Raw genomic sequence first — 27,258 nt, forward strand, 5'->3', positions numbered from 1 at the left:
TCACTAAATAATGAGACTGAAAAGTCTGATATACTGTCATCCTGGATACATCTACTCCAATAGTCTTACATGTTTTGAAACAAACAAATATTTAAAAGGGACACCATAAATTAAATTGATTACCTTAAAATCCTTCTCAGTTTTCCTTTGCTCATTCCTCTTTTACCCTTAAATCCAAAGCATCTGGCACAGGAACTTGTTTTTATATCTGATTATTCTTTCCTTAAAAAACTACAATCTCTTGCAAACAGATGTCTAACAGTAATATGATTTTAACTAGCCAGTTTTAGATGCTGCAACATAATTTTCCAAGAAAGAGGAGTGACTTGTAAAGTTACGGAGGATAACAAGAGAGTTGCTACAAGAGTGGTACAAAAAAATAGCAAAAGACATTATACAAGTTAATAATAGTAAGTAGAATGTTGATCTCTCATTCCCATATATTATGAAATACTTGGTATACTTATAGATATAGATATAGATATAGGTGCTGTTCCAGAAAGCTGAGGTAGCCACAACTGAGACAGAGGAACTTGTAATAGCACATATGCACTGTACTCACGCAAACAAGCATGAATACTTAAACATCTTAAACATTACAAACAACTAGCACCTTCGCAGACAGCAACTGTAGAAATCTGTGCTTGGTTCACCTAGACATAACTTCAAGTTTACAGAAGTATTAATTCAAGCAATCGCATGGGAAATGTATTTCTATTCTTTTTTTTTTTTTCAAGAAAAGTATATTAATATAAATTATTAAGAAAATTTTGACATGTTTCAGGACTAAGAATTGATTTAATTCTATAAGAATTAGTGTCTTATTGATATCTCCTTTTAGTTCCCTTACACCGAATATTCAGAAATAGCAAGTCTTCCATTAATAAATTTGTAATTAAATAGCTTCTGACTACGGTGCCTAGAATAACATTTTACTTTAATTATGAGCTCCAAATAGTCCACAATACAAAAACAGGTGTGTGCTCTTGATCTCCTGAAGATTTGAAGATGTTAAAATGCATCTAGACCCTTCCTCTATTAATCACAATCTGTAGGCAATAAAGATCTCAAAAAAAAGATGAAAAAAGGTATTTCTCTTGCTTTCCCCCCTCCAGCAACCTCCATCATGTTTTCTGCCTTGAGCTTTGCCTTGGGCAAAAATAAAGTCAAGTGGTCTCATATAAACAGCAAATGCCAACCCTCTACTCAATTCTTGTTCATTTTACAAATTGGAATTATATGCATGTTTTTCTTCCCTTTTTGTAACACAGTTAAATCATCACCAAGAAAAATTAAGAATATAGCATGGCACATTTAACAGAATAAAACTAGTTACTACTTTGGGGCCTCAAAAGAGCACTAATAACCCAGTAAGATAAAAATGCTGTTTTCAAAAACTGTATCAGCCACTTTAAAATCGAAAGTAAACCTCATTTAAAAACGAACTATACAAAAAATAAATTGCAAGAGGGTACTACAAACATTCAGAACACTTCTCACAAGAAAGTCACAGCATTAATAAATTCCATATTTACTAACAGTAATTTTTATTTACCATTTTCAAAAACCAAGCAATAATACATAAATGTTGAATGTACAGAGACAACACTGGATTTTTCATTCATCTCCTGCTTAGGTCATGGTCTTATCATCATTATTTAAATTCAAGAGCAATACTTGGTTGACAAGCTACTGCAGTGCTGCAGGCTACAATTCTCATACAATGCCTAAAGGGTTATTACAGTGGAGAAATTCTATTGAGGACAATGAAAGAGCCTTACCCCTTCCCGAAGACACCTCATTAGCACAGTGTAAGCTGCTGAGGGAACAACCAACCATTCTCTGGGGTGCTCTTTTTTTTCCTCCTGAAATGAAGCCAACAGCAGATATGATTAAATCAAAAAATCACAATAATCTCACACACATAAAAATGGGTAACATTCTTAATAAGGTTCACATTATATACTTTTCAAATTACCATATGCTAGAAAATATATTAAATTGCAGGGCAGTATTACTGTTTAATGTTATTTCACGTGTAGCACAAAAAATGGTATCTTATTACTTGAAATAAAGTCTCCAAAAATACATTACAGAATTTGTCCTAATATTTCTGGGTTTCATTAATTCCTTCTAATTTGTACATATAAAATGATCTTGCACTTCTCTCAACCATTTTGATTACCTCAGAAAGAGACAACTGTTTGTTAAATGTAATAATGTTTCTCTTAAATTTAATTATACCAAACAATATTATTTTTGTTTGTCAGCTAAAATAAAGTAAATTTACTTTGGAAAAAAACATTCAAAGTCATTCAGAGAGATACAAAACATTTAATAAAACTTACTGTATGGAATATCTTTCAGTACATATCAACCACTGTTCCAAGATCCTTATGTATATTTCCTTGAAATCACCCTGCTAGAGGCTGATTCACTGCTATTTGTATCAAGATTTTGATTCTGCAACTCCACTTTATTTTTCCCCCAAGTAGCCTACTGTAAATTTTCAAATTTAACAGGTATCATTATGATTTGACCAAAACAAGTTCCATATCTAGACTAACATCATAGAGATATCAGCAACTCCAAAACTATAGCCTCCACCTAGAAGAGGAAGGACAAGACTAGGAGTGAAGACAGTTAAAATGGCAGCCTATGCCGTAACAAGCATTGGCCTATTTCTCATTTTATTCATCTAACTAAATCAGAAGTTTTGACAGGTTTTCTGTAACTACACATATTAAATATATTAAAAAAAAAAGCTTTAAGAAACAATGCAGTCCGGAAATTCCATTCTTTAAACATATGAATAGCTTTCTGTAAGTTTTAGTGTCAAGTTAGAAATAAAAAATGAAATTTATCACTATTCTTAATTACCTAAGCATACCTACACATTTTTACACTTAATAAATTTACATATATCAACAAACATTTCAAGATCTTCCTACATTTCGCTCACAGCTCATTCTGGTTTTGATTAAACTTTAGGTTCTTCACCCTAATAAAAACTAACAGTACAAAATTAACAGAAATAATACATAGAACTTGAAAGGTTTCCCTTAATGCAAATTGTTTAAGAGTAATAGAACATCCTCTCTGGAGTCCACTCACGCTACTCTTAATTGCTCTTGGCTTCTGTTTGGAAGAAAAATGCATATATAGAGTGCAAGATCTTATTTATGAGATCTGATACACAAGTACATGAACAATATCAAAGTTTAGGATGGCAAAGGTCCACTAAGATTATCTGCACTCTCCAGTATTTTCTAAGCCACAGAACAGCAGAGACCCCATAATATAACCTAATGAATCACTGTGTACCTAGATAGTTGATAGTTTAAGTGTTGGATAATTTATGATTTACCAAATGCTTATATCAATTGAAAATGAAATTATCTTATCATTATTTCATGTTAATGTTGAGGTAAGACCTAGAAACACTTAGCAAAATGCTAGGGGAAAATATAAATAAATAAAAACTAGGTATGTTCCCAAAGTTAAGGGCTTAATTGATAAGTGTTTAGCAACTTGATAAGACAATCAAGCAGTCTAAACATCAAAATGGAAGAAAATTAAAAAATAAAAAATAAAAATAAAATACAGCTTGTGTGCAGTTTTTAATGAATCAGTTATCTTTTTCATATGTTAGTTAAGGTGTAAAAAAGCTTTGCCGTTTGAAGATATAAACTGGGAATAAACGTTACTGTTACCTCTTATACTACCATTGACTTGGTGTGTAATCTTGGCAAGGTCATTCCATGCTACTGTTCTGCAGTTCAGCCAACAATGAAATGTCTACAACACTACAGTATTCTGAGGCTACACAGGTACAGTGTAGAAAAATTAAAAGCTTTTTACAAAGACCTTTTTTTAAAAAAAGGAAAAAATATGACTGAAGTGTTAGTGCACGCAAATCACACTGATATTTTTGAAGTTTTACCAAGACTTAGTGCCTTAAGATCATAAGTGTAGAGAAATCTTTCTTTCTATTCTCTAATAACTTCTAACTCAAAGCAGTTCAACACATTGCTATAGTTCTTCCTGAAATATGGAGTTTTCACTTAGAACAAGCTATCATGCTTCAAACATTAGGAAGTTCAGAAATACATATAGACTTGAAAATTTCCCAGTTCACATTTTCAGAAGAAAAAAAATGTGTTAGGGTCAGTGCATTCAAATTACTTTGCTATTATAGAGCCAATGTAGACAGATTTGTTTTAATCACAAAAGTTTAATTTAAAATAAAATCAAGAAGTTCAAAATATTCTTGCCATATATAGTTTTCAAGTTGGAGTTTTAGGTTTATTTGTTTTTATTAGTGGTTAAAGATTATATAACGTCATCAGACAGATTGCAAGCTAAATATATATTTTTTTTCTTCTAAGGAAAACTGAAAAAAAAAGGAAAACAGCTAAAAATAATTTGTCCCTGTGGACATATTTGTCATAACACAATTTCTCAATGTGAGAACGTGTTTTGTGACTCAGCACATGTGTGTTTGACAGAGATTTTAGCAACTGTCTAACCAGTAAATAATGATGCTTACTAACATACACAAAAAAGGCAACCACTTCATCTCATGGAACATGCAAAGGAGACTAGATGAGGACAATACAACATGGAAATTGAGCTATAAAATGTCAAAATACAGATCTATTTGGTACTTTCATTCCTTTACAAAGTGACCTCACAGACTGAAAACTAACGTGATAGCATTCAGACCAACCAGATGATGCATCTAAGACAAATTCTTCAGAGAAGCTAGGGCTAGGTTTCTTCTGTTTGAAATCACATTCACCTCCAATAAATTAAAGAAACTACTTTATTCTTGAAATAAGGAAAAGAAAGGCCAGGGTTTAGAAGATCTGTCATCTTCAGTTCCACTATTAATAGTATTTCTTCACTATAAGTAACTTTTTTAAGTACATTACCAGTTTTAGACTGTAGGTTTAAATCTAGTCAGCTATCTAGTCAGCTATCACCATAATTTCTTTTGAAATTGGCCAGGATCATTCCAGTTTCTTTTCCACAGCACTGTGACTCCAACCATGGTAAAACAAGATCTAATTTGGACTAGATATATTAATTTATTGATATCATAGGTTGTCCTGATATACCTTATTTAATCAAGGTCTCTAGCTAAGATGTTCTAAGTCTCACATCTGCCACTTGGAGGCCTGAAGTCATTATGGAGACTGATGGAACTGCTTCACAAAGTTAAAATTTTATATTTGAAGAATGTGATTAAATTTACATCAAATGAAGTATATGAAAGAATCGGTATGTTCCTTAAAAAGTAAAAAAGTATCACAGAACATACAAGAACAAGAAATTCTTGAGAATACAAATGGCAAAATCACTTGCTTTTTTATCTACTATTCCACAGGATTTTTTTCACCACATCTGTTAAAGAAATTTGTAAGGATCACTTGACAGTCTTACCTCACTGGCTACGAGGTAAAGAAGCTCCCCAAGTGCTGGTAAAAGGCATTGTTTCAATTTGCTATTCCTGAAGTTCTCTCTGATGAGTTCGGTTAGAAGTATAATTGCCTAAAATAAAAAGAAATCATATAATAACATATATAATCTTTTCTCAAACAAAATGTACCCTTAAATGTAACATATTATCTATCTGAAATGCCATCGAAACAACATATTCTTCACTTATGCTAAATAGCAATTGGCAAAGGATTTAGTAAGAAAGAAGGACAAGAAAAAATAAGAATTACAAACCATATTATACATTCAACATTGAGAAAAATAAGTAAATAGCATAGGTGACAAATTGCCAGTTATCCCTTCTCCCCTTTTCCTCTGAGAAATAGAAGCAGATTTGTCAGAAGAAAGAAAATTAAAAAGGAAAACAAACAAAGAAAAAAAAAACATGCTAGTTGCTGTTACTATGTTTACATGAGAAGACCTAGAAGTTCTCCTCACCATCAGGCTACAAAAAGAACAACAACAACAACAAAATGCTGTCTTCTCTGTAGATAATAAATCAGGAGATATGAAGCCTTACTGGTGCCTTACTACGTGAGAACCGGACATAAACTCTTAGTTACAGAGAACTAAAATGATAAGTTGGTAAAGTAGCTATACAGTATTTATATGGGGAGAAGGGGGGAACTGAAAATTCTGATTCATCTTGTGCAGGTGACTTAGTAGGAAATCACTTTCCCATACACACGTAGATCAAATTTAAACAATGTTTGATGCTGGAATCAGTCAATAAAGCGAGAGACCATCTAGCTACCACATGTTAAATTGAAAAGTATGCTATCTGCTGGCTGGGATACAGTTATGTCTCCAAATATGCTCCATTATGTAGCAAGCATATAACAGTAGAGCAGCCAGTTGTTTCTCTAATTTAAGAAAGATGGAACTATCTACATGTTGTCCTCCTCTCCCCTGCCTTGCAAGGGCAGGAATAGAAGACAGTTCAGTGAATACAGATTTAATGTACTTACTATGTCCCTTAAATACTTCCTTTCACTATCAGAAAGGATTTAGTTCTAACACTTTTAAAGTACTTGTGAGATTAGAGCAAACAAGCTGTGTAAACGGATACAGTCTCTGAAGTCAATGGTTTCCAACAGTTTCCATGATACATGTGAGATTTGAAGCTATTTTTATGTATGTTAAACAAGCAGTAATATTGCCCATACTATTTCATTTAACCCTTAGAAATGGTCTTTGTTTTTATCATCAGGTTCCCTAGAGAGGTTGTGGAGCCTCCCTCCTTGGAGGGAGAGCCACTTGGACATAGTCCTGGGAAGCAGCTCCAAGCTTGAGCACAGGTTGGACCAGGTGACCTCCAGCGGTTCTTTCCCAACTCAACCTTTCTGGGATTCTGGGATTTGTCCCAGCTGAGCAAGTACTACCTGTACACAGAGCACACACAGCACATACCTCTATCACTCATTTCAGGGAACTCAACATTTATGGTTCTGTTCAAATACAGACCAGTTGCACTTCAACCCAGGCCCAAGGAGTCTAAACAGTGATGCTTCTTAGAATCCACTTACTTTGTACAGTCTGTTTTCCATGATTTTCTCAGACTTTGCACAGCGTCTAAGTTGAGAATCTGATAGTCATTCTTACACTCTGGTCTCATATTAATCCAGTAAAAAGACATGAATAAAAACATGTATTTTTCAGTTCTGATTACACGCCTTTCACGCTCCTTTCTTCTTCTGTGGAGGTTCTAAGTCTAACTCTCTTGAGCACCAGCTTCATCGCATGCTGAAGGAACTGCTGAAATAACTTCAGCTGACCAAGTCCCATTGCACAAATGACTACAATCTTTATAATCTTGCCTTTTTTTATGAAGCTTTCCCTACAAAAAATTATTCAGAGCAGACATATGCTTTCAGGTGAACCACAAGAGATGCCTCAGATAACTGGTTTTCAACACAGCTGAAATACTCGTAGAGCTCACTGTACAGTAGAGATTGATATTTCAGAAAACATTTAAGATCTGGAATCACCTCACTTGATATCCTGGAAAAGTCAAGCAATTCACAGCATCTGGTTAACCTGTGGTGGTTAATCTGCAACGTGTTTCCCATGATGTATCCTGTAACCCTTTCACATTCTCAACCAACACAGTTCAAACATGGAAAGATAGCGTGACAGAGATGGAGTCACTGCCACAGACTGTCGCCTGGTCTGAATAGGGGGCCACTGAGAGGGCACACATGCTACTTCTGACTATAACGACACATTGCACATTTTTTCTGAACTGGAAGAAAAAGATCAACACAAAGACTGATGACAAAATATAGCCACATTCATATGCTGGCATTGTAGCTACAGCAGCAGATTTTGCTTCTGAATTATTATAATGCTGTAGCTACTAGACATTGGGCTGATGTAGGTCAGAAGCAAGTAACAGATACACCCTTTTTCTGGACATAACCAAGGAAGTGGTGTGGCTTGAGTGCTACAAGCGTAGAGCAGAAAAATCTTGGTAATCAGGAAGTTTGAAGCTGAGAAAACAGATGTAGATGTGCAACGGTGGTGCCTGGGATAAAGCTAAATTATCTTCATCATAAGCATATAGTACTATGTTTGGGATTTGTGATAAAACAAATGTTTTAGTTATTGCTGAGTAGTGCTTACATTGTCAAGGTCTTTTCTGTTTCTGACGCTGCCCCACCAGTGGGCAATAGGCTGGGTAAGGTAGCCCACCAGGGCAAACCACAACAAGGTGACAACAGGGATGTCAGGGACTAAGTAAGGTGTATAAGGTTAGGAGTATGACATAGAGTGATAGGAAGGTGCTAGCATCATCCCCATGAACAATTCACAGTCCTCTTTCTCTGAGAGGGATTTAACATGATATGCCTCAGAAGAGGTGTGTGGTAACTGAAGGATGCAGCAAGTTTTCCAGAGTTCCAAAATCACATGCTCGTTAAAGTAACATAGGGCAAGGAGAAATCTGTAACAACAGCGTGGTTTTCTCACAAACACTGGCAAGTGCTTGGCCAAGGGCAAAAGTCTTCTGAAATGGTTCTCAATCTCTGCTTGCAAAACGTGCTCTCTCCTCCCGTTACGTGATCTGTTCTCTACCTAAACTCTTCCTCTTTCTCAAAATCTTAGAGATAAAGGATATACCATGATCTGTTTTTTTACTACTTTCTTAACACAAGGAATGTGGTCCAGAACGCAGCAGAACTCAAAGAACATAAGAACATTTGCAGTTCACAACATGAAACTGGGTCCCACTATTTGCAAGCAAAATATGATTAATTTCTTATCTTTACTTGTCCACTGCACATTGTTCATGGCAGCAATAAAGCATAGCAAAACAGACAGTCATTAAGAAAACAGAAGAACACGAAACAAAAATGTTATGCTGAGTTTTTTCAAAAAGCTAAAGAAAACTGATTTTGAACATCAAGTTTATTTGGTATAAAGCACTGTATATGAATGCCAGAATATGTATGTTGGCTGCTGATCACTGCATAGCAGATAGCAAATTTGTCATTATATACATAACCCAATAAAAGCGTAATGTAATACATTATTAAATACTTAGTGGAATATATATACACATATGCAATACAGATCATACAATAATTTTGATTGGAAGGGACCTTAATGATCACCGAGGGACACCTCCCACCAGACCAGGTTGCCCAAAGCCCCATCCAACCTGGCCTTGAACACCTCCAGGGATGGGGCATCCACAGCTTCTCTGAGCAACCTGTCCCAGCGCCTCACCACCCTCACAGTAAGAGATTTCTTCCCAGCACATAATCTAAATCTATCTAAATCTACCTTCTTTTTAGGGTAAAGCCATTGCTCCTTGTCCTATCACTCCACTCCCTGACAGAGTCTCTCCCCATCTTTCCTGAAGGCCCCCTTTAGGTACTGGAAGGCCGCTATAAGCTCTCCCCAGGGCCTTCTCTTCTCCAGGCTGAACAACCCCAACTCTCTCAGCCTGTCTTCATAGGAGAGGTGCTCCAGCTCTCTGAGAATCCTTGTGGCCCTCCTCTGGACTCATTCTAACAGATTCATATCCTTCTTGTGCTGGGAAGAGCAGAGGGGGACAATCACCTCCCACACCCTGCTGGCCATATTTCTTTTGATGCAGCCCAGGATACAGTTGGCTTTCTGGGCTGCACGCGCACATTGACAGCTCACGTTGAGCTTCTCATCAACCAACATCCCCAGATCCTTCTCCTCAGGGCTGCTCTCAATCCATTCTCCACCCAGCCTGTGTGTGTACTTGGGATTGCCCTGGCCCAGGGCCAGAATGTTGATCCACCAATAAAAAAAAATAAAAATCTTTGAACTTATCCACACTGAACAAACACACAGCAAAACAGCGTAATATAGAAAGTATTTTAACTGAGAGGCAACTAAAAAAATTTCTGGGAAAGGATGACTGTGTATAATCTTGAAACACCAGAAAATCAACTTATAATTGCTAACTTGTAGTTCAGGATATGCTGATAAAAGAAAGTGCCTTAATATTTATGAGCAACTTATAAGTAACTTCAGATTTATTGCAAGACATCATCTTCCAGAGATCTTTGATAAAGACCACTTGCAAACATTTCTGGATTTATAACTGCATTCATTGCAATATCTAATGTTTTGGTTTTTTTTTTAAAGGAAAAATTCATAAATGCATAGTTGCTTGACAAACAAGTATCTTGTCTCCTGTATCCTTTGTTAATATTAAATGCAATTTATATTTACAAAAGGCATAATATCTTTGCAGGTAAAGGCTGGATTACAGTCTCCAACCTTACTGTCATTTGCATCTATATAGAAAGAGGCTATATACACACACGCACAAATTTCTCAAAAGCTCAAAGAAAATAACCTGTGAAAACTAGTCTCATGTTAGCAGACTTTGCAAGACAATGTTCCGTGAAAGTTACATCATAGATTCACAAAAGCATTTCAGGAATCAGTGAATCAGACAGTAAAAAATAAAATTAAAAAAATAAATACATAAATCAGGCATTCGGTGCTTAATCACAGAAAACAATCATTTCCATTTCTAGAGGTTATTAAATGTACCTTTCCTTTTTTTTTTTTTCTAATAAAATTTACAAATGTATTTGGCAGTACAGCACATTTTCTTCCTCAGAGCTGTGAAGAGCCTTTATCCTCAATGTTGTTTAATTTTTCTTCCCCTTCTGACCTTAATAGCTTCATAACATAACCTCAATCTTTGTACAGAGAAATCATATAAGAACTAGAAATGTAGACTTCAAATTAAAACAAGAAGATCTACTAAACAAACTTTGACCTTCTCCCACTTTTTTATGTAATGCTATGCTCATTAACTGCTTTAACTTTCAGAACACTTCTTCAGACGTTATTCAGGAACTTCAAGTAACCTGCCATTCCAGAGAGAACTCAACTTTCATATTTAAGTAAAGAAATAAATCTATCGGTAGGTTTTAAAGCTTCTGACATATCAGTTGGATAAAGTAGTAGCCAAGTTGGTTCAACTGCAATTCTGTAGTACATGGTGACCAGGTAAAGATAGCATTTTCTCTTTTATTAGATTTGCTTTCTATACCTATACAGAATTATTTTTGCTTTTGTGATGAAATATATATATATTGAGAACTATTTTTACTGTGGAATCAATACCACTAAAGTACTTGAGCACTGTTTTATTAACATGCATTACCCATATTCAGTTAACACCCCTGAAATAGTATTTAGACAACACAGAATTGATTAGCTGTTTGATAACGACTTGCAGTCAACAGACCCAGCAGACTAGCTAGGGACATTAAAACACCATAATACCTAAGTTAAGACTGATTGTTTGTTCACATGCAAGACCTGATGAGGAAAATGCAACTCAGATTGTACATCTGTCATAGAGAATCAAGGCAGGCTGTTCAAAATTAGCAGTTTTAATGATGTATGTCAGCCAGCAGAAATCCCTGATTTAATATCAATGCTAATCTTGTTTTGCACCTGTAAGTTTTATTTTCCCAATGAATGGTTAATAAATTGGTAAATTGTGATGACGTACTAAATACACTTATGTATGCAATCCTAAAATTTTCAGAATCTTATGTTTTATTAATTAAAAAAATAAAAATTAAGCTTTGCATTTAGTAAGCTGTTCCTTTACACACTTTTACTAAATTCTATTTCTCTACCTTACTATTCAGTTAAGTTTTAGAAGAATGGCATTTATATTAAATATACTAGGTTTATCTGCTCTCTTTTTGGTTGTTCATTAAAATTAAGAATTTAATATTTAAAATTAAGATGAAATCAAAGAACAATATTTGATATTGGTAACAGAAATTGCTGTTTCTGCTTTGCTCTCCTTCAAAATTTTAGGACTAGCAGACTATTATTTTTATTCAAAAACAATAAGAGGAAGTCATGATATTCCAGTTCCTACTGTTTTCTCATTTCATACTCGAATGAAAGAGTTGTGAAACTGAATTAACAAAATTTAAAGTTATTTACTTCCCTTCCCTGTGCAGTAGAAAAAAAAATGGAAAAAAAAAAAGCTAGTCACTGTAATAAACTGAAGTTTTTATTTAAAAAATGGTTTATTGAACAAGAGAGAAGATCTGTATGAAGAAATCTGAGCCATAAGATCCATGACTGACTTTTGAAAAACCGTTAAATCTTTGTTAAAAAGAAAAAAAGATTTAACTGCACGAGTTTTGATACTGATTATCTTCACACGCTATTATAAATGTATCCACTAGTGGGTAATTCAAGTAACTGTAAACAGATTCATAACAAGAAATGCACAATTAAATTACCAGAATTTAAAGACTAACAGAATTGTATAGGGGTACTATTACAGAAGGACACATTACAGAGGATACTCACTATTCTTAAAGTAAATGCTTATGGGCTCGCAAATACAAGCCTATTTACTCTAGTCAGATAGTAGCCTCTTTTTCTTTAAGTACCATACAGTCTAACATTTGCCTTATGATTACCTACCCCCTATTCAGTGAACAAAGTTGAGTAAAGCAAATATTATCTAAGTGCAGGAAATAGGAGCTCACAGAACATGTCACACACTGAACAGCAAGCTGGTGCTGTTAACCAAACTTAAGCTCTTCACATGTCCTCTGCAACAGAGGCTATGAAACAGGAGGTTGTGATTCATCATCTATGTGATAAGCACAATCATATATTTGTGTAAAATAAAATTATATATTATTGCTATAATTATAAAATATTTATGAATATATTTTAACGTATATAAAATATCCTGAAAGGAGGAAGGCAAGCTGTTTCCCTCTCTGTCACGTGCACAGATTACTTCTAGTCCTGACAATATTGATTTGCACCAGATTTAAAATATTAATCCTTTCACTAGGAAAAATATATTAAAAAAAATATTTTTAATAAAATATTAACAATAAAACTGCTCAAAACTTTGATACAAGGTTAAAGATTAGTATGAATTTTAGGTAAATAAAGTTTATTAGCTGAAAAAGCGCACAACAGAAAAGCAAATTTATATTAATTACATAATCTTACAAAAAGTCTCATTCCCAGCTAGAGCACATTTTTTCCTTTCAACCTGCACCCATTTTCCCTTTCAATGATGTAAGTAGTAATGAACTGCAAGCTCTACAGCATCTGCTAAAAGTGTCTTAAATTTACTACATTACTTAGACCTTGTACACCAGCTGTCAAGCTGGACGGATGTAGTATAGTTATAATAAGAGAAGAAAGAAGCAAGATTCGCATCTGGGTAGATGGTCATTACCTTCATTTACAACAATAGTATGTGGAGTTGATACATTAACAGATTCTCAACCCATTTCAAGCTACTTCTAGAAGTTTCTCTGCAGTCTTAACTGTCCAGAAGTGAAAATTACAGCATATTCAAAAAGAGGAGGTATTTTATGCCACATAAATGTTAAGGTAATGTATAGATTTACAATAATATTAAGTCTTTAATCTGTTAGTATGGATGTCAGCAAGCATTAGTGAGGATTAAAACATTTGTAATTCTGCAAACCCTTACAGAGATAAAAACTGTCTATGCCTGAAGCATAACGGAAATTACTTCTCAGTTCAATTTCTTTTGAGTGAATACACATGTAACACATGCAACTAATGCCACCCCAATCTCACTTTCCTTGGAGAAAAGCAGTCCTAGAAGGCTGAAAAAGGACACCATAGTTCCATTACCATTAACCAGAAAAGAATTACACCACATACTCATCTTTAAAATGGCACGTAAAGGAGAAAAAAAAAAAAAAAAAAAGTGTTCTCTGAACATCTCAAATATCTTCCCTACCTTCCTCTCACTAAAATATTCGGTTAATACATTAAAATTGATAACTGTACTTACACAGGGACTGGATCCAAATATACCTGTGACCACTACAGTTCAGGCAAAGATGGTTAAATATTGTGAAATAAATAAATGGCTTGACTGAAGAGCAGAGTGACAGGACAGAAAGAGATACTTTTGTCAGATTCTTCTACAGAGTGCAGATACAAGAAGAAAGGGTCTGAGTGAACGAAATAGTCTGGTTTTCCAAATTTTGTGTTACGTATGATAAACTGGGTCACAGAACATGGAAGATCAAAGTGAAGTCTGACTCAGACTATCAACATAGCATTAATACTTTCCAGAATATGGAAAAAAGATAAGCAAATATACAACCTATTGCACAATTTATGCAGCAGTATAATACCTCTAGGGAGAAATACGTGTAACATTTTTCCAAGTGAAATACAACACAAAATTGATTCATCATGAGAACTCTCACCTTTTCAATTTTTAGGTAACTGCTGTAAGCAGAGGTCTTTGCAGGCAAGCAGAGTAGCTAACCAGATGTCCTTGTTAGCTCCATGAATACGCTTTGGAACTAACCCAAGACCCCAAAGAGATACAATCAGACACAAGCAGTAGGAACTAACTTATAAATCTGCTACATCTACTAGCAAACCAAAAATGCATCCAGAAAAAGAAACCCACATAAAAAAAAAACAAAACAAACAAACAAAAAAAACAACCGGCACACTGGCTTTGGGTATTTGCTTTGTTTAGGGAGAAAAGGCTATTTCTTCTCCTTGTCTTCACAGATGTACCTCAGTTTCAGATGTTCATGAATACATCCATTTTCCACCGCCCTCTAAGTTTGAAGGTTTTTAACGACAGAAAGTATCAGGTAAAGATGTTTGCTGCAAACAGAAGGGAGGTCCTGTGTTCCTTCTTGCCAAGGGCAAGAATGAAAAGAATTGCTCAAGTGCAAGATGCCCAAGAAGTGAAGGGTCCTTGAATTAAAAAGGATTTCTGCCTTCAAAACTTCTGTCAATGGCACTCAGCTCAAACTGATTTACATCCAAGGATGTCAACTGAAGCTCTAGAAATCAGTCTTCACAGAACAAGATTTGTCAGGAGCATCCAAAGACGAAATTGGTTTTTTCCTTTGTTTTCTCTTCCTTTTTGTCTCCCTGTATTTCTCTGCAGGTTTCTACCATTCCAGAAACACAAAATTTATAAAAGGTGAGAATGAGTTTTATTGTTTTCATTAACTCTACATGAAATTACTCTAGGTCATCATCTGTTGCTTCTGGGCAGCATGCCTGTTATCAACTTGATTTAGAAGCCATGCTGATGACACTTTTGAAGGCCCAATGTCCATTAATAAAACACCCATGTAGGGGTGTGTAGACTGATTTATTCTAAATAGAATTTCTCATCTTTAAAAAAAAAAAAATCTACAGACACTGAATATTTGCCATAAATTGTCTTTGATATTACTTCATTTTACTGATTATTTCAAATCCCTTCATTCTACTCAGTGAAGGTGACAACCAGACCCAACACCATCTGGTTAGAAATTTCTCTTCTCTACAGATTTCTTTACTTTTAAGATGTGCTTCAGACTAATAAAACATTTTTTCCCAGATTATAACTGAAAGGGCTGATATTCAGAGGAAAAGTTAGGATGACAACAAATATACAACTGATCTTGCATAACACTGAGGCTGGTTTGAACATCTTTTAGTGCTGTAATCAGAAAGCAGCAGGAAACTTGAAACCATTAGGTTTTTCAGCTACCATCAGTCTGTAATTACTATCACAAAAATTTGTTATAGACTAATTGTGCCAATCAAACAAGTATGTGCTGTAGAGGAAGAGGATGGATTTTTTTTCTCCTATAACTAGTCTACCATTTCATTAATTTGCAAACTCAAGACAAGACAAGATGGAAGGAGGATCTTTTTAGGTTCATTCTTCAAGCTACATATTTAGTTGCATGATATCAATAAGCAGATTATTGAGTTGGTTAACTCAAAAAGAAATTAAGTGTAACAAATATTAAAACTCAATTCTCAGCTATGTCAAGCTTTAATAAATAAGAACTAATAGGAACACAACACAGAACTGCAATATTGTATGATATGACTTTGTAAACATTATGCAAATAGCATCCAAATTATGCCAGGAAATAGATAATAATCTCACAGATGTGTTTTCCAGAATTAATAGAAAAAGTTGTTTGTTTCATGTCAAGAAGGTTATGCATGAAAAATTTTTCAGTGTGGTCTCTTGCTCACAGTAGGAATGCTAATTTCATGATTCATTTTCTGTATATATTTGATTGTTCTGCTGATATTATAACAATGTAAGAACCAAAAATATTTCAATTCCAAAGGAAAAAAAAAAAAAGTTATTCTGGCTAAGTTATTTTAATCACAGAAACACTTCCATCTAGTTCACCTAGCCTTTCATGTCCCATACGCATCTCCAATGTACGTGACACATCCACTTATAAAGTAACTTGTCATCTCTCACTAAACAAGGAAAAAAGGGATTGGGGTGCTGGGAAAAAAACAATACACAATGTAAACAGAAAGTTTACACAGAAAGGAAGTGGTTGAGTCACCATCCCTGGAGGTCTTTAAAAGACGTTTAGATGTAGAGCTTAGTGATATGGTTTCGTGGAGGACTTCTTAGTGTTAGGTCAGGGGTTGGCCTAGGTGATCTTGGAGGTCTCTTCCAACCTAGATGATTCTGTGATTCTGTGAAATTTACCTTATTTTCTATTCTGCAAATTTCACCTACAAAATGCCAAGCAAATTTAACAAAAATTGATGTTACAAGCAAAGTCAAGTTCTCTGCATGCTACCAAAAATACTAGCGAAAGAACACATCTAACTTAAATTTACAACACGCTGACAAATTCAGCTCTTTCTGCCCCATGATGCACAACTGTACAAAAACTCGCATTTTGCCGTGTTATATTCATGAAAACTTTGGACAGAATATGTGGTGTTAAGTCCCAGAAGATGTAGCACAAAAACAAAAGGAAGCATTTACACAATCCCTTGAGTCTATTTTTCTAACAAAAAACAGTTAACGCATTGCCTTTCCCTGAAACCTCTTACTAAACTTTTATCATACCTACCAAGAGTAAAAAACTTCTCAGACATACTTTTTTGCAAAACTTTTCAAAACGTAATAGCAATACAGAAGTGAAAGAAGGGCTGTAGTACCAACTCATTTCTTTTAAACAGAAAATATATATGAAAACATTTTTAATACACTAAGCATAAAAATCATCGGAGACTACTCTATTAAATATCAGAAAAACATCCTCCTAAACTAAAGACTTTCCATTTAAACTTGAGAATTAATAAAGGCAGAAGTGAAGATGCTAAATGGTAGCCTTTATGTAATTAACTTTCAAGTTAGCCAGCTGAAAGACATTCATGAGAAAGCTGGCTCCTTCAGCTGACAGATCTGCTTGCAGCTCTAAGAATTGTTCAAGTATCCCTAATGCATTTTCTACATATAGATTTAGCTGTCTGATTTTAAATACAGAAAAGGGACTGCAGATATTAAGTGTTCATAAGGCTCTAGAGTTTTTGGAATTTATTTCTCTGTGAACCAGCTCTCAGTGCTCTCGAGAGTACAGGTTACAAAGAAAACTACAGGTGTATTCCCAAAGGCAACTTACTGGTGAAGTGTCTGACATTTTATTTGTTAACATCACATTCATTTAGTAGAGCTGACAGGCTGAATCTTGTCATCTTTAATGCTGCAGGATAACCACCCTTATGTTTTTGTGAAAATAATAGCAAATTAGCTTAAACAACCCGTACAAAATTTGAATTTACTTCCTCTTTGAGAAAAATTAAAGTGTGCATTCTATTTTTCTTGCTTTGTGTATATATGAACAGAGCTGAAAAGGTTTAAAAAAATCACTGAACATTTCTAGTTTAGATTCCCCAAATATAACCAATAAAGGCAAAATTATTCCATGCATACACAGAACAGGACACAAATATGTATTCTAAAACTTCATGAAAGTGATGCCAGAGGAGGGACAAACTGAAACAAGTTCAGCAAAAGCCTACATAGTTCAACAGTCATGAAAAACTCAGCTTCCCGCTGCATGGTATATACATAATAAAGGCAGCTGTCAGATACATGGTACACTTCACGTAATCATTATTTTCCTCTGGAAGTAAGTTAACCTAAAACTGCTCATCACCATAGGATCAAGACAAAATGTAAATCCTATTCAAGAATCCTTCAGCTGCTTTCCAAATCAAAGAAGCTTCTAGGTTTTATTCTTTGCAGCCCTCAGAAAGGATGCTTTGCACGAACTAATCCATGAAGCATTACTTTCTTCTTTTACACTCTCTTAAGAATAACCCCTGCACTCAGGCAAAAAAAGAAATAGGTAAATTTAGGAATAGAAAAGTTAGAACATATAATTATTTTGAAGTTTTCTATGCAGCTGAATTGAAGGGAAAATGGAAATAATGATGATAGTGTCAACGTTGAGTTAACAGCCTAACAAATGTGCTCATCTTACTTTAAGAATAACTATTGGGTCAAGCTCTATTTCTCGGTAGATCTTGCACAGTAGAAATTTCTTTGCATATTTCCTGCTCTGAAATACGAAAAAAAAGATGATGCATCTCAATATTTTGTAGCAAGTTTAGTCCTCAGTATACATAATTTCCATTAACATTAAAATCAATTACTGATTCTACAGCTGCCATGGAGGTAAACTCCCTTCAACTGGAGTCACTCACCAGTAAAAGCTAACTGGGAATAATCTAGGACAGATGAATAACCAGCTTAAAAACATGGCAACTTATTTTCACACCAGAGAATTTTAGTTAAAAGTATAACTTGTATATTATTACTTAGAAAGTAATTATTTTATAGTTAAGAACAGTGCAAATATTACTTTTAAATACAATTGTAAAATATTTCAACTAAGTAGGATTTAAAACTGTATTCTTTGCTGTATATTTACATTACAATGGACAAAATGAAAGAAAAAAAAGTACAGAATGTCATAGAGTAAACACTTTGAACAGCTACATTTTAAACCATATGATTGTTCCACGCTAACAGTCTGAGATCTTAAGCTTCAAATACTATACGTAGTGTTAAAAAGTCATTAAAGAAACCCAGTTATCTCACAAAAATGCAGTTAACTGCAGCAATATGCAAATAGTAAACTAAGAGAGCAAATGACTAGGTAATATGAAAAAAAGAAAAGCTTAAAGCACATCAACTGAAACAAGAAAAATTTTCTACTTTAGAGAAAAATACAGCAGGAAGGGACCCAGAACAAAAAAAAAAGTCACGCTGTGCTTTAAACAGAAATCTCACAGCTTGTGTTGCAAAAATATTACAAAGATAGACAAAGATATCAAATGGTTAGAATCAACAAAAATCTGTGATTGCAGGAAAGCATATATACTGAAAATAGTCTTACAAGCTGTCTGATGAGACATGAAACATTTCCATCATTAAAAGCAATTATGAAGAATCTTTTTACAGTGTTTCTGATGTCAGATGTGTTATTCTGTTCATAAGCAACTCAAATATGGAAATGTTGCATGTGAATTGCCTATCAGTTTCATAGCATAGATGCAGAAGACTGAAGGTAATTATTTTTCCACTCCAAAGTGGAAGTAAATTTTAGTGTTTTACTTCCTTCATACCAGTAAGTTTACTTCTGAGATAGCCAACATAGAAAACTCATACAAATTATTAAATGTAAATTAGTTCCAGCTACAAACAATACATTTCATAGAAAAGAACTTGACATAAGTCAATGCCTGCATCAGTTATAAGCCAACTGAGACACTAAATTAAGGTTTATGACCATACTTTTATCTTAACAAAATGGCTATTCAACTACTTACAATCAAGATACATGGAAAGAATTCATGATTTCACAAGACAAATTTTTGTCAAGAAAAACACAAGGATGTTAAGTTGACCAGCTGTCAACTGTTTTGAGATTGTGTTTTGGTTTTGTGAGTGATCAGCTCTAGATACTTTAAAACAAAAAGTACAAGAAACTTCAGGTGAGCCTGAACAATTCCCTTGTGCTGACATCAAATCTGAAACGTGTCTTCAGAGCCTTACAAAAGTGTTTTGCTAGCATTTGCTATTTTGATACTCCTATTATCCATGTCAACACTTCTCTGAAATTTGCCAGCTTTCTCAGTTTCCTGTGGAAAGAAGCTTCTTCATATCGTTGCATAATAACTGCTTGAGAGGAGATACCTGATCACATTACACAATGAAACTTGCCCTAATTGCCACATTACACAAGGAAACTTTGCCCCTTTTCAACTTCATGAAGTGGTTTTATTCTTAAACTACAGGATAAGAAAAACTTTCCAATATATATTCCCTATAATATTCATCATTTGAGAATAATTCAGACACTTTTAGTAAAGAATTTGAAACTTCAGTACTCTCAAAGAGAGGGTGTTGGTTTTTTATTTACTCTCATTTCTCCTCAAAATTATCTTTACGCTATTTCATAAAGGCCCTGTAGAAGTTAACTAGAACTGTACACAGTATTCCAGTAAATGATGATGGTGGGGATGTCCCCATTCTACCTTAAAACCCAGGCTGATGAAATACTGAGGGGATGGCAGCATGGATTTGGACAAAACTGGACCCTGAGCCACAAACCCTGTAATACCTAACAGAAATCCCACGAGACAGCTATTACAAAGAAAAGATCGGAAAACAGCAATTAGAAAATACTTTGAAATTATAATTAGAAATAGAAAGTCATGTCCAGTATTACATAAGTATTTACCTCAAAATACTCAAGAGTCTGACACTTTCGTACCTTTAACAGCATCTGATTGCCTGAGTATGAAACAAATTATCTCGGTACTCCAAAAGGTAAGAAGAACACAACATGTTTTAATTCAACTCATTTTCTCCTGAAAAAATAGATATGTTTAGTGTTCTAAAATTTCAGAAGTAGGGTGTAAATCTAAATCCAATTGTTTTTGAATATGTCTGACTAGACTTTTTTTTTTTTTTTTAAGAGAATGAGTTCATTTCTCCACCTAGTCCTAGCAAATGAACTGAATGGTGGATAAGTGAACAAATGAAAGAGAAAGGGAACACACAAAGATTTACTGCCTGTGGAATTTTGACTACTTTTGTCAACATTGACTATGTTGACAGTATTTACATGATGCCTTTGTGGGTGGGCAGCATTAAAAAAAAATGAGGATACACACTTCAGCCATCCATGCCATGTTCTTATTTACTACACATAGATACTAACTCTGAGCCACATACCATAATTTCAGCCATTTTAAGTCAGTGTTATGAGTGCCACCATCAATACAGCAAGGTTGAGTGTTATTTCCTCCATTGTGCTGGCACAAACATTTGTGTAGCAAGCTGGGTGACAGGACAGATCCAAGTTAAAATGAGCATGACTTAAAAAGAAAAGCTCCTTCAGATCATTGTCAGCTCCCTATTGATTAATCACCTTAGGATATCAACTGAGAGTGGTGATTCATTAGTCCAGACTTTTTTGAAATGCCTATTCCTGACACAAAAAAAAGTCAGTCTCATCAAAACAAAGAAATGCAAAACCCAAATAGCCCAAAGCTCAACATTTAGAATACTGAGATATAACATGAGGAGCCCAAAACATGTTCTTGCTTTAGAGCTTTAAGTACGTAGAGTAAGACACTTCCTCTCTCCACTGCACAATAGTGTGTGACTTTCAGACATACATACTGGGGAGTTGGGAAGCAGAATTAAATCTCAAAACATTTACTGGGAAGCTGTTTTCCCTCAACTCCAAAATAGTATCTGGATGCCCAATGACTTCCAAAAGTCTTCACAGGGCTGTGAATTTAGGATCCGTTTTTCCCCCCAATGTATGTTACCCCTTAATTCTCTGTTTAATAAGCTTCCCCCAGACACATTCAATAATCAAGGTCACAATTGTATTTATGATAGAAGCAGCTGAAGGAGAATACTGATTTGGTGTTTCATAACACTGACGTAGGAGGAATATAAGTTACGCTTAGAGTCCTGAATGAAATATTGAAAAGAAAACAGACAAGAGTCTGCCAGATGCCTTCTTACCTTCTACAGATGCATACATTTATTGACTGAAGAAAAGGATCCTAGGGGCATAGCTCTTTATTATCCCAAAAATTACAGTCTTGTAGAAGGAAAGAGATTTTTTTGCTATAAGAACACATTACATTGATGAGTATTGCAAAGAGGTATATCAGCAGCACTACTGATGTCATTTTAATGACAAAATGTGCTATTTTATCTTTTGAAGAAAACAGAGAAAAATTAAAGGGCTATATGAAAACAATCTCAATAAAATGACTTTTACAAGGGTACAGCTTTTGCTTTGGTCACCCAATTAATCTGAGAAAATTGCAAAAAGTAATTTAATCTTGCAATTAGCAATGTTTTTCAGTTCCCTAACTGAAACTGACAAAAGGTCTTAGTATTTTCTCCAGCAATCCAGAATTCCATTGTAAGACAGAAGACAGACTAATTGTCATTAACATTAATTATATTTATATATTCTGTCTATTAAACTTGGAAGAACTTCTCACATACTCTATGAGTTTCTGCCAGCAGAAGCTAATTAACCTCAGGTGTTTATCTTTTATTTGTCTTCCTTAATTTTCAACAATCATTTTATAGCAGAGCAGACATTTGTGTGTGCAAATATGTAAGTACTTTTATGCACATATGCCTCCTATACAGCTGATTAGCTTATGCCTACTACCCAAAGATTTATTTTTTTTAGTAGCATTTTTACATATATGTTATCAGTGTAAATCAAGCAAAGTGCCATTGAAGGAAAAAGGCAAGAATACACTGAAATCACGAGCGTTTGTGAGTAGATTAAAAAATCATTTTACAATAAAAACATCAAAACTAAACAGGTTGAGAATAAATGGTCAAGTGAATACTTTTATTTGGATCTCCTTACAATATAAGTAGTTGTATATAGGGCTAGAAACAGGAGTAATCAATGTGATCAGCCAGGAGCATGCCTTAAAGTTGGCATTCTGTAAGAATTTTAATGAGAACAAACTCTACGCATAGACCAACCAGACTAGCTAGAGAAAGGATCCATAAAACTGAACCTATAATGACGCAGCTGTGCTATGAAGGTTGTAGAAAACAACCAGCGAATTGTACTTCAAAAATCATAAATAAAAATGCTCAAATTATATGTGGTTTCACTTTGGATTAGGACACATTAGGAGATTACATTGCTTTGACAAAGGAATGACATTCTAAGCTCAGTGGTACTGAGACATTCTGTCATTCTCCATGGGGTATTAAGTTGGTTAATTTGCCCATGGAATTCTCTAAGCCAATGTTTTTGCAAAGAAACTTGCAAGCGTGAAAACTGTGGCATGGTCTCTGAGCCCTTTGAACTCTCAGCAGAGCAGTGGACCCAGGTCTGCAGGAAAATGGACAGAGCTGCCTAGGTCACAGTGTGCAACTGGTATTTACAATCAGCCAATTTAAAAGAGGTATGGAAAATGACTAGATTTTTGCGTCAAAAAGGAGGGGCAGACAGCACCACAAACAGTGGAAGAAGCTGATCCTGTACCAGACAGAGAAGGACATTGCTCCCTGACATGAGGGCATTCTGTGAAGTTGATTTATGACCTCCTACTAAAATGAAAAAGGCGAAGTCTGAAGTTTCATATCAGAGTAGGTGTACATCTAGTAGAAATATTCACAGAAAGGAAAGAACAATAGCTTCTTTTAATAAAAAGGACAAATTAAACATAGATGGAAGCAAACCCGAGCATGGAAGGAATTTTTCTCTAAAATCAAGAATAAGCAGATTTTTCTTTCCAAGCATTAGCATTCAGTTCTGTAAGAACCAGTTTCAAATCCTAAATACAAAGATAAAACTTCTGCTGGCTTCCTACGATAACTAGGAATAAATAAGAGGAAATTATGCTTCTGATTTGTAAAGGGCGACTCCGTGAAGATAAAAAAAACACAGCGATTGGTAAGTCAGAAAATAATTGACCTATACAGCATCAACAACTACTTCAATTTTTATTGCAACTGCCAGGTACAGGAAATTACACACAAAATGTCTTCACCTTCATTGAAAGATTCTGATTCAAATAAAAATATGCAAGAGTTCAATTTCCCTACTGCATTCTACCATCAGTCTTTTTCTAAACAATTCTATTGTTCTAGAAAACAATTAATTGGAAATAGACTAACTGCAAGTGAATTTACATTAGAATATATCAGGAGATTCAGAATAGATCAGCAGAATCAAGATGTACATAGTTCCACCATTATATCTTTTTCTAGTCTGGTCCAGCAGAAGATGTAGTATTAAATAGCATTTACTTGCATTTTAATTTTGTGTTTTAGTGACCTCTGGTGGTTACATATGGAAAACTGTTTTTCACAGATCACCTTAAAGAAAAAAACGGAAAACCATTAATTCTTCAAAGGGCAATAAACCAAAAACTTTTGATTTGCAGCAAATGAACATTTATTTTAGCATGTGAAATGAGGATGAGGTTTCTTTCTTTCCTAAAGTTTTTCTGCTTTTTCAGGACTCAATGTTGCTATTATTTAACAAACTATTTAAACAACAAAAATAATTAATGGTGCAGTATAAACTTCAAAGATAGAGAAAATGTCCTTAAATAAATGTATAACTGGGTAAAAGACAGGAAACTAAGGGTAGAAATAAAGATCCACATTTTAACGTGAAATAGCCAGCAGTGCTGTCCTGTTTGAGTCTCTCGTAGGTCCCATGCTACATTTACAAGTAGCAAATCACAAAAAAATGGATGAGTAAATAATGGGGTAACAGAACTGCAAAGTTTGTCGGAACAACATTGCTCTGTGGTGATGGAGCAATATAAGTAGGAAAGAAAATTTATTGTACATAGCACAGTACACACATGGTAAAAGTAATTCCAGTCTTGTATTTTCTTGAGTTCTGACTCTTCATACTTGGGAAGAATATAGCGAGGCTATAATAGGGAGTTCCACAAAGAGACCAAGTCTTCCCAACAGTGGCCAAAAAGCAGACCATGTTAGAAGTTACTGAGAACAAAATAGGAAATAAATAGAAAACCAACTACCATTCAAATCACTTATGTATCTATTTTATTAGGAGGATGCAGTTCTCCTAATAAGGTTCTTGATCTTAAAGAGATGAAACTGGGATCTGGAAGAGAACATAAGGCGGCAAGAAGGATGAACAAAATTTTAAGAGCTTTGACATGAGGAACTACTAACGAAAACAGAACCTGTCTGGAAGAGAGGTAACGAAAAAAAGATAAAGATACCTTGAACACCCCACTATAACTGGTGCAGAGAAGATGAACATGAAAGGCTTGTGCTTCCTGTGCAACGTAAGAACTGGCAGGCCTCAGAATGCGCCTACCAAGGGCAGGTCCAAACCAAGGGACTGACTGCTTCACACAGCATATAGTTTAGCTGTGCAGTTTCTTCCCAAAGGATGTTATGGATGATAAAACATTTAAGAGGGTTCATAAGATTACTAGATAAATTCAAATACCTGGTTCAGAAAAATCCCAGAGATGCCTATCACAGGAGGTGAAGGACAAGTGTTGGAGAAATAGGAGCGCATGCTTGCATTACTCCGTCATTCTCCAGGTTTCCTACATTTGCCTCTGTAGAGATGTCAAATTAGAGAGCCCTTTGGATTGAGGCAGTAGTGCCATTCTTCACTCATCTGTAAGGGACTATTTTTTTTAATTTATTTTATTTTTATTTTAAGTAAGACCATCAAAACCAGATTTATTTAGGACTTCCAGTTCTGGGATTGTATGTTACAGACTTCCTAAGAACAGGATCATGCAGTCATTTTAGATTACGTTCTGACTAGCTACAGCTTGGTTTTGACATTTCCTAAATCACAGCAGCCATCAAGAAACTTCAGCTGGACTATCAGCTGGTTCATATAAGAGGATAAACTATGGCATTATTTGTTAATACAGTACATAATACTGTTTAAAATGTGTTTTTTTAAAAACAGAAGATAGAAAATTATAAATAATTCCAACTCTTTTAAAAGCATGCAATAGCTGACAATCCAAAGGAATGTTCAAACTAGCAATTCTGCTATTTGAAGGGGAAGGGGAGCAGGAACCATGACTGTAGAGATGAGAAGTTACAAAAATTACACTGAAGACATGAAAACACTGGAATTAGGTTTTTTGATAATTATTTTCCTCATACTAATACGGTAAGCATTCTAAAATATTTTTTTTTTAATTAAAGGATATTATTATGAAACAAACTGCAAATAATTCACTATAGTAAGCAGAGTGGATGCTGTTTGAACTGTATTATAATTCAGTTTTGTATCATAATTTTCCTAATTAATGCATATGAAAATTAATTTTAATTCATAGAAGAATGATAATGAGAATTTTCTTTTCTAGTCCTTCAGTTTAAGTGGGTCACTGGTCTCAGATTTAACTTGCTTTTTGAAGTACATGCGTATTTCTAAAAAATGCTAAATTAATTCTGTGAATGATTTTATGTTCATATGAAAAACACAAAACTTGAAATATTTTGAATAAAACCATATTACAGTTCAATGTAAAACAACATTAGTCTATTGCTTTTACATACTCAAAGCAGACTAGGATATATATTGTCTGTGGTGGAAACCGTGACTGCCAGTCAGCTCAGTTGTTTGTTTTTTTTTTACTGGAACTTTTAAAAGTTAGACATCTCTTCCCGGCTTTCCCTACTTTGTAACTTTATAAAAAACAACCCCCCCCCCCAATAATAGAAATTATGTTTCGAGAGCAGCTTTTACTACAGACTTTAAATGTTATTCAACATAGCAAGATGACCATAATCATTCTAGATAATGAAATGACAAGGTGCATTATTCATTAAAGGAAAAAAACAGAGGAGCCCACAACAGCAAATATATATATATATTTTTTTTTTATTTTTTTTGGCAATTCAGCTAACTATTAACCAGTAACAGCGTTTTCCTAATGCCAGATCTGCACAATGTGAAGACATATGACCTCACTGCTCTCTACAATTGCACGAGGAGGGGAAGCACATAGGAAGATGCCAGTCTCTGCTCCCTGGTCACTGATGACAGGACATGAGGGAACAGCACAAAGCAGCACCAGGGGAGGTTCAGACTGAACCTGAGGAAAAACGTCTCTACCACGAGGGTGGTCAAATACTGGAACAGGCTTGCTGGAAAGATGGTTAATGCCTAAAGCTTGTCAGTGTTGAAGAGGCATTTAGACAATGCCCTCAGTAACATGCTTTAACTCTTGGTTAGCCCTGAAGTGATCAGGCGGTTGGACACGATCTTTGTAGGTCTCTTCCAGCTGAATTATTCTATTCTGTATTTGCGAAGTGTGTTAGCATATTTGCAAAGTGAGTTTAGCAGTTGTGTTTCCTCACATTCAAATACTAGCTATACCTCATGAAGT

The 27,258-nt window shown here is 34.7% G+C and overlaps 1 protein-coding gene across 3 annotated transcripts in view; it reads right to left on the bottom strand.

Moving 5' to 3' along the window:
• Positions 1–27,258, bottom strand: part of ULK4 (unc-51 like kinase 4) — a 245,889-nt gene that overhangs the window by 193,756 nt on the left and 24,875 nt on the right. For all 3 annotated transcript variants that reach the window (XM_040546024.1, XM_040546022.1, XM_040546023.1), the window contains 2 exons: positions 5,446–5,553; positions 1,782–1,865 (listed from right to left, as the gene is read on the bottom strand). In XM_040546024.1, the coding sequence (XP_040401958.1) occupies positions 1,782–1,865; positions 5,446–5,553 (192 nt within the window). The remainder of the gene's footprint in view (positions 1–1,781; positions 1,866–5,445; positions 5,554–27,258) is intronic.

This window comes from Cygnus olor, chromosome 2 (assembly GCF_009769625.2).
Source record: "Cygnus olor isolate bCygOlo1 chromosome 2, bCygOlo1.pri.v2, whole genome shotgun sequence".
Taxonomy (NCBI): domain Eukaryota; kingdom Metazoa; phylum Chordata; class Aves; order Anseriformes; family Anatidae; genus Cygnus; species Cygnus olor.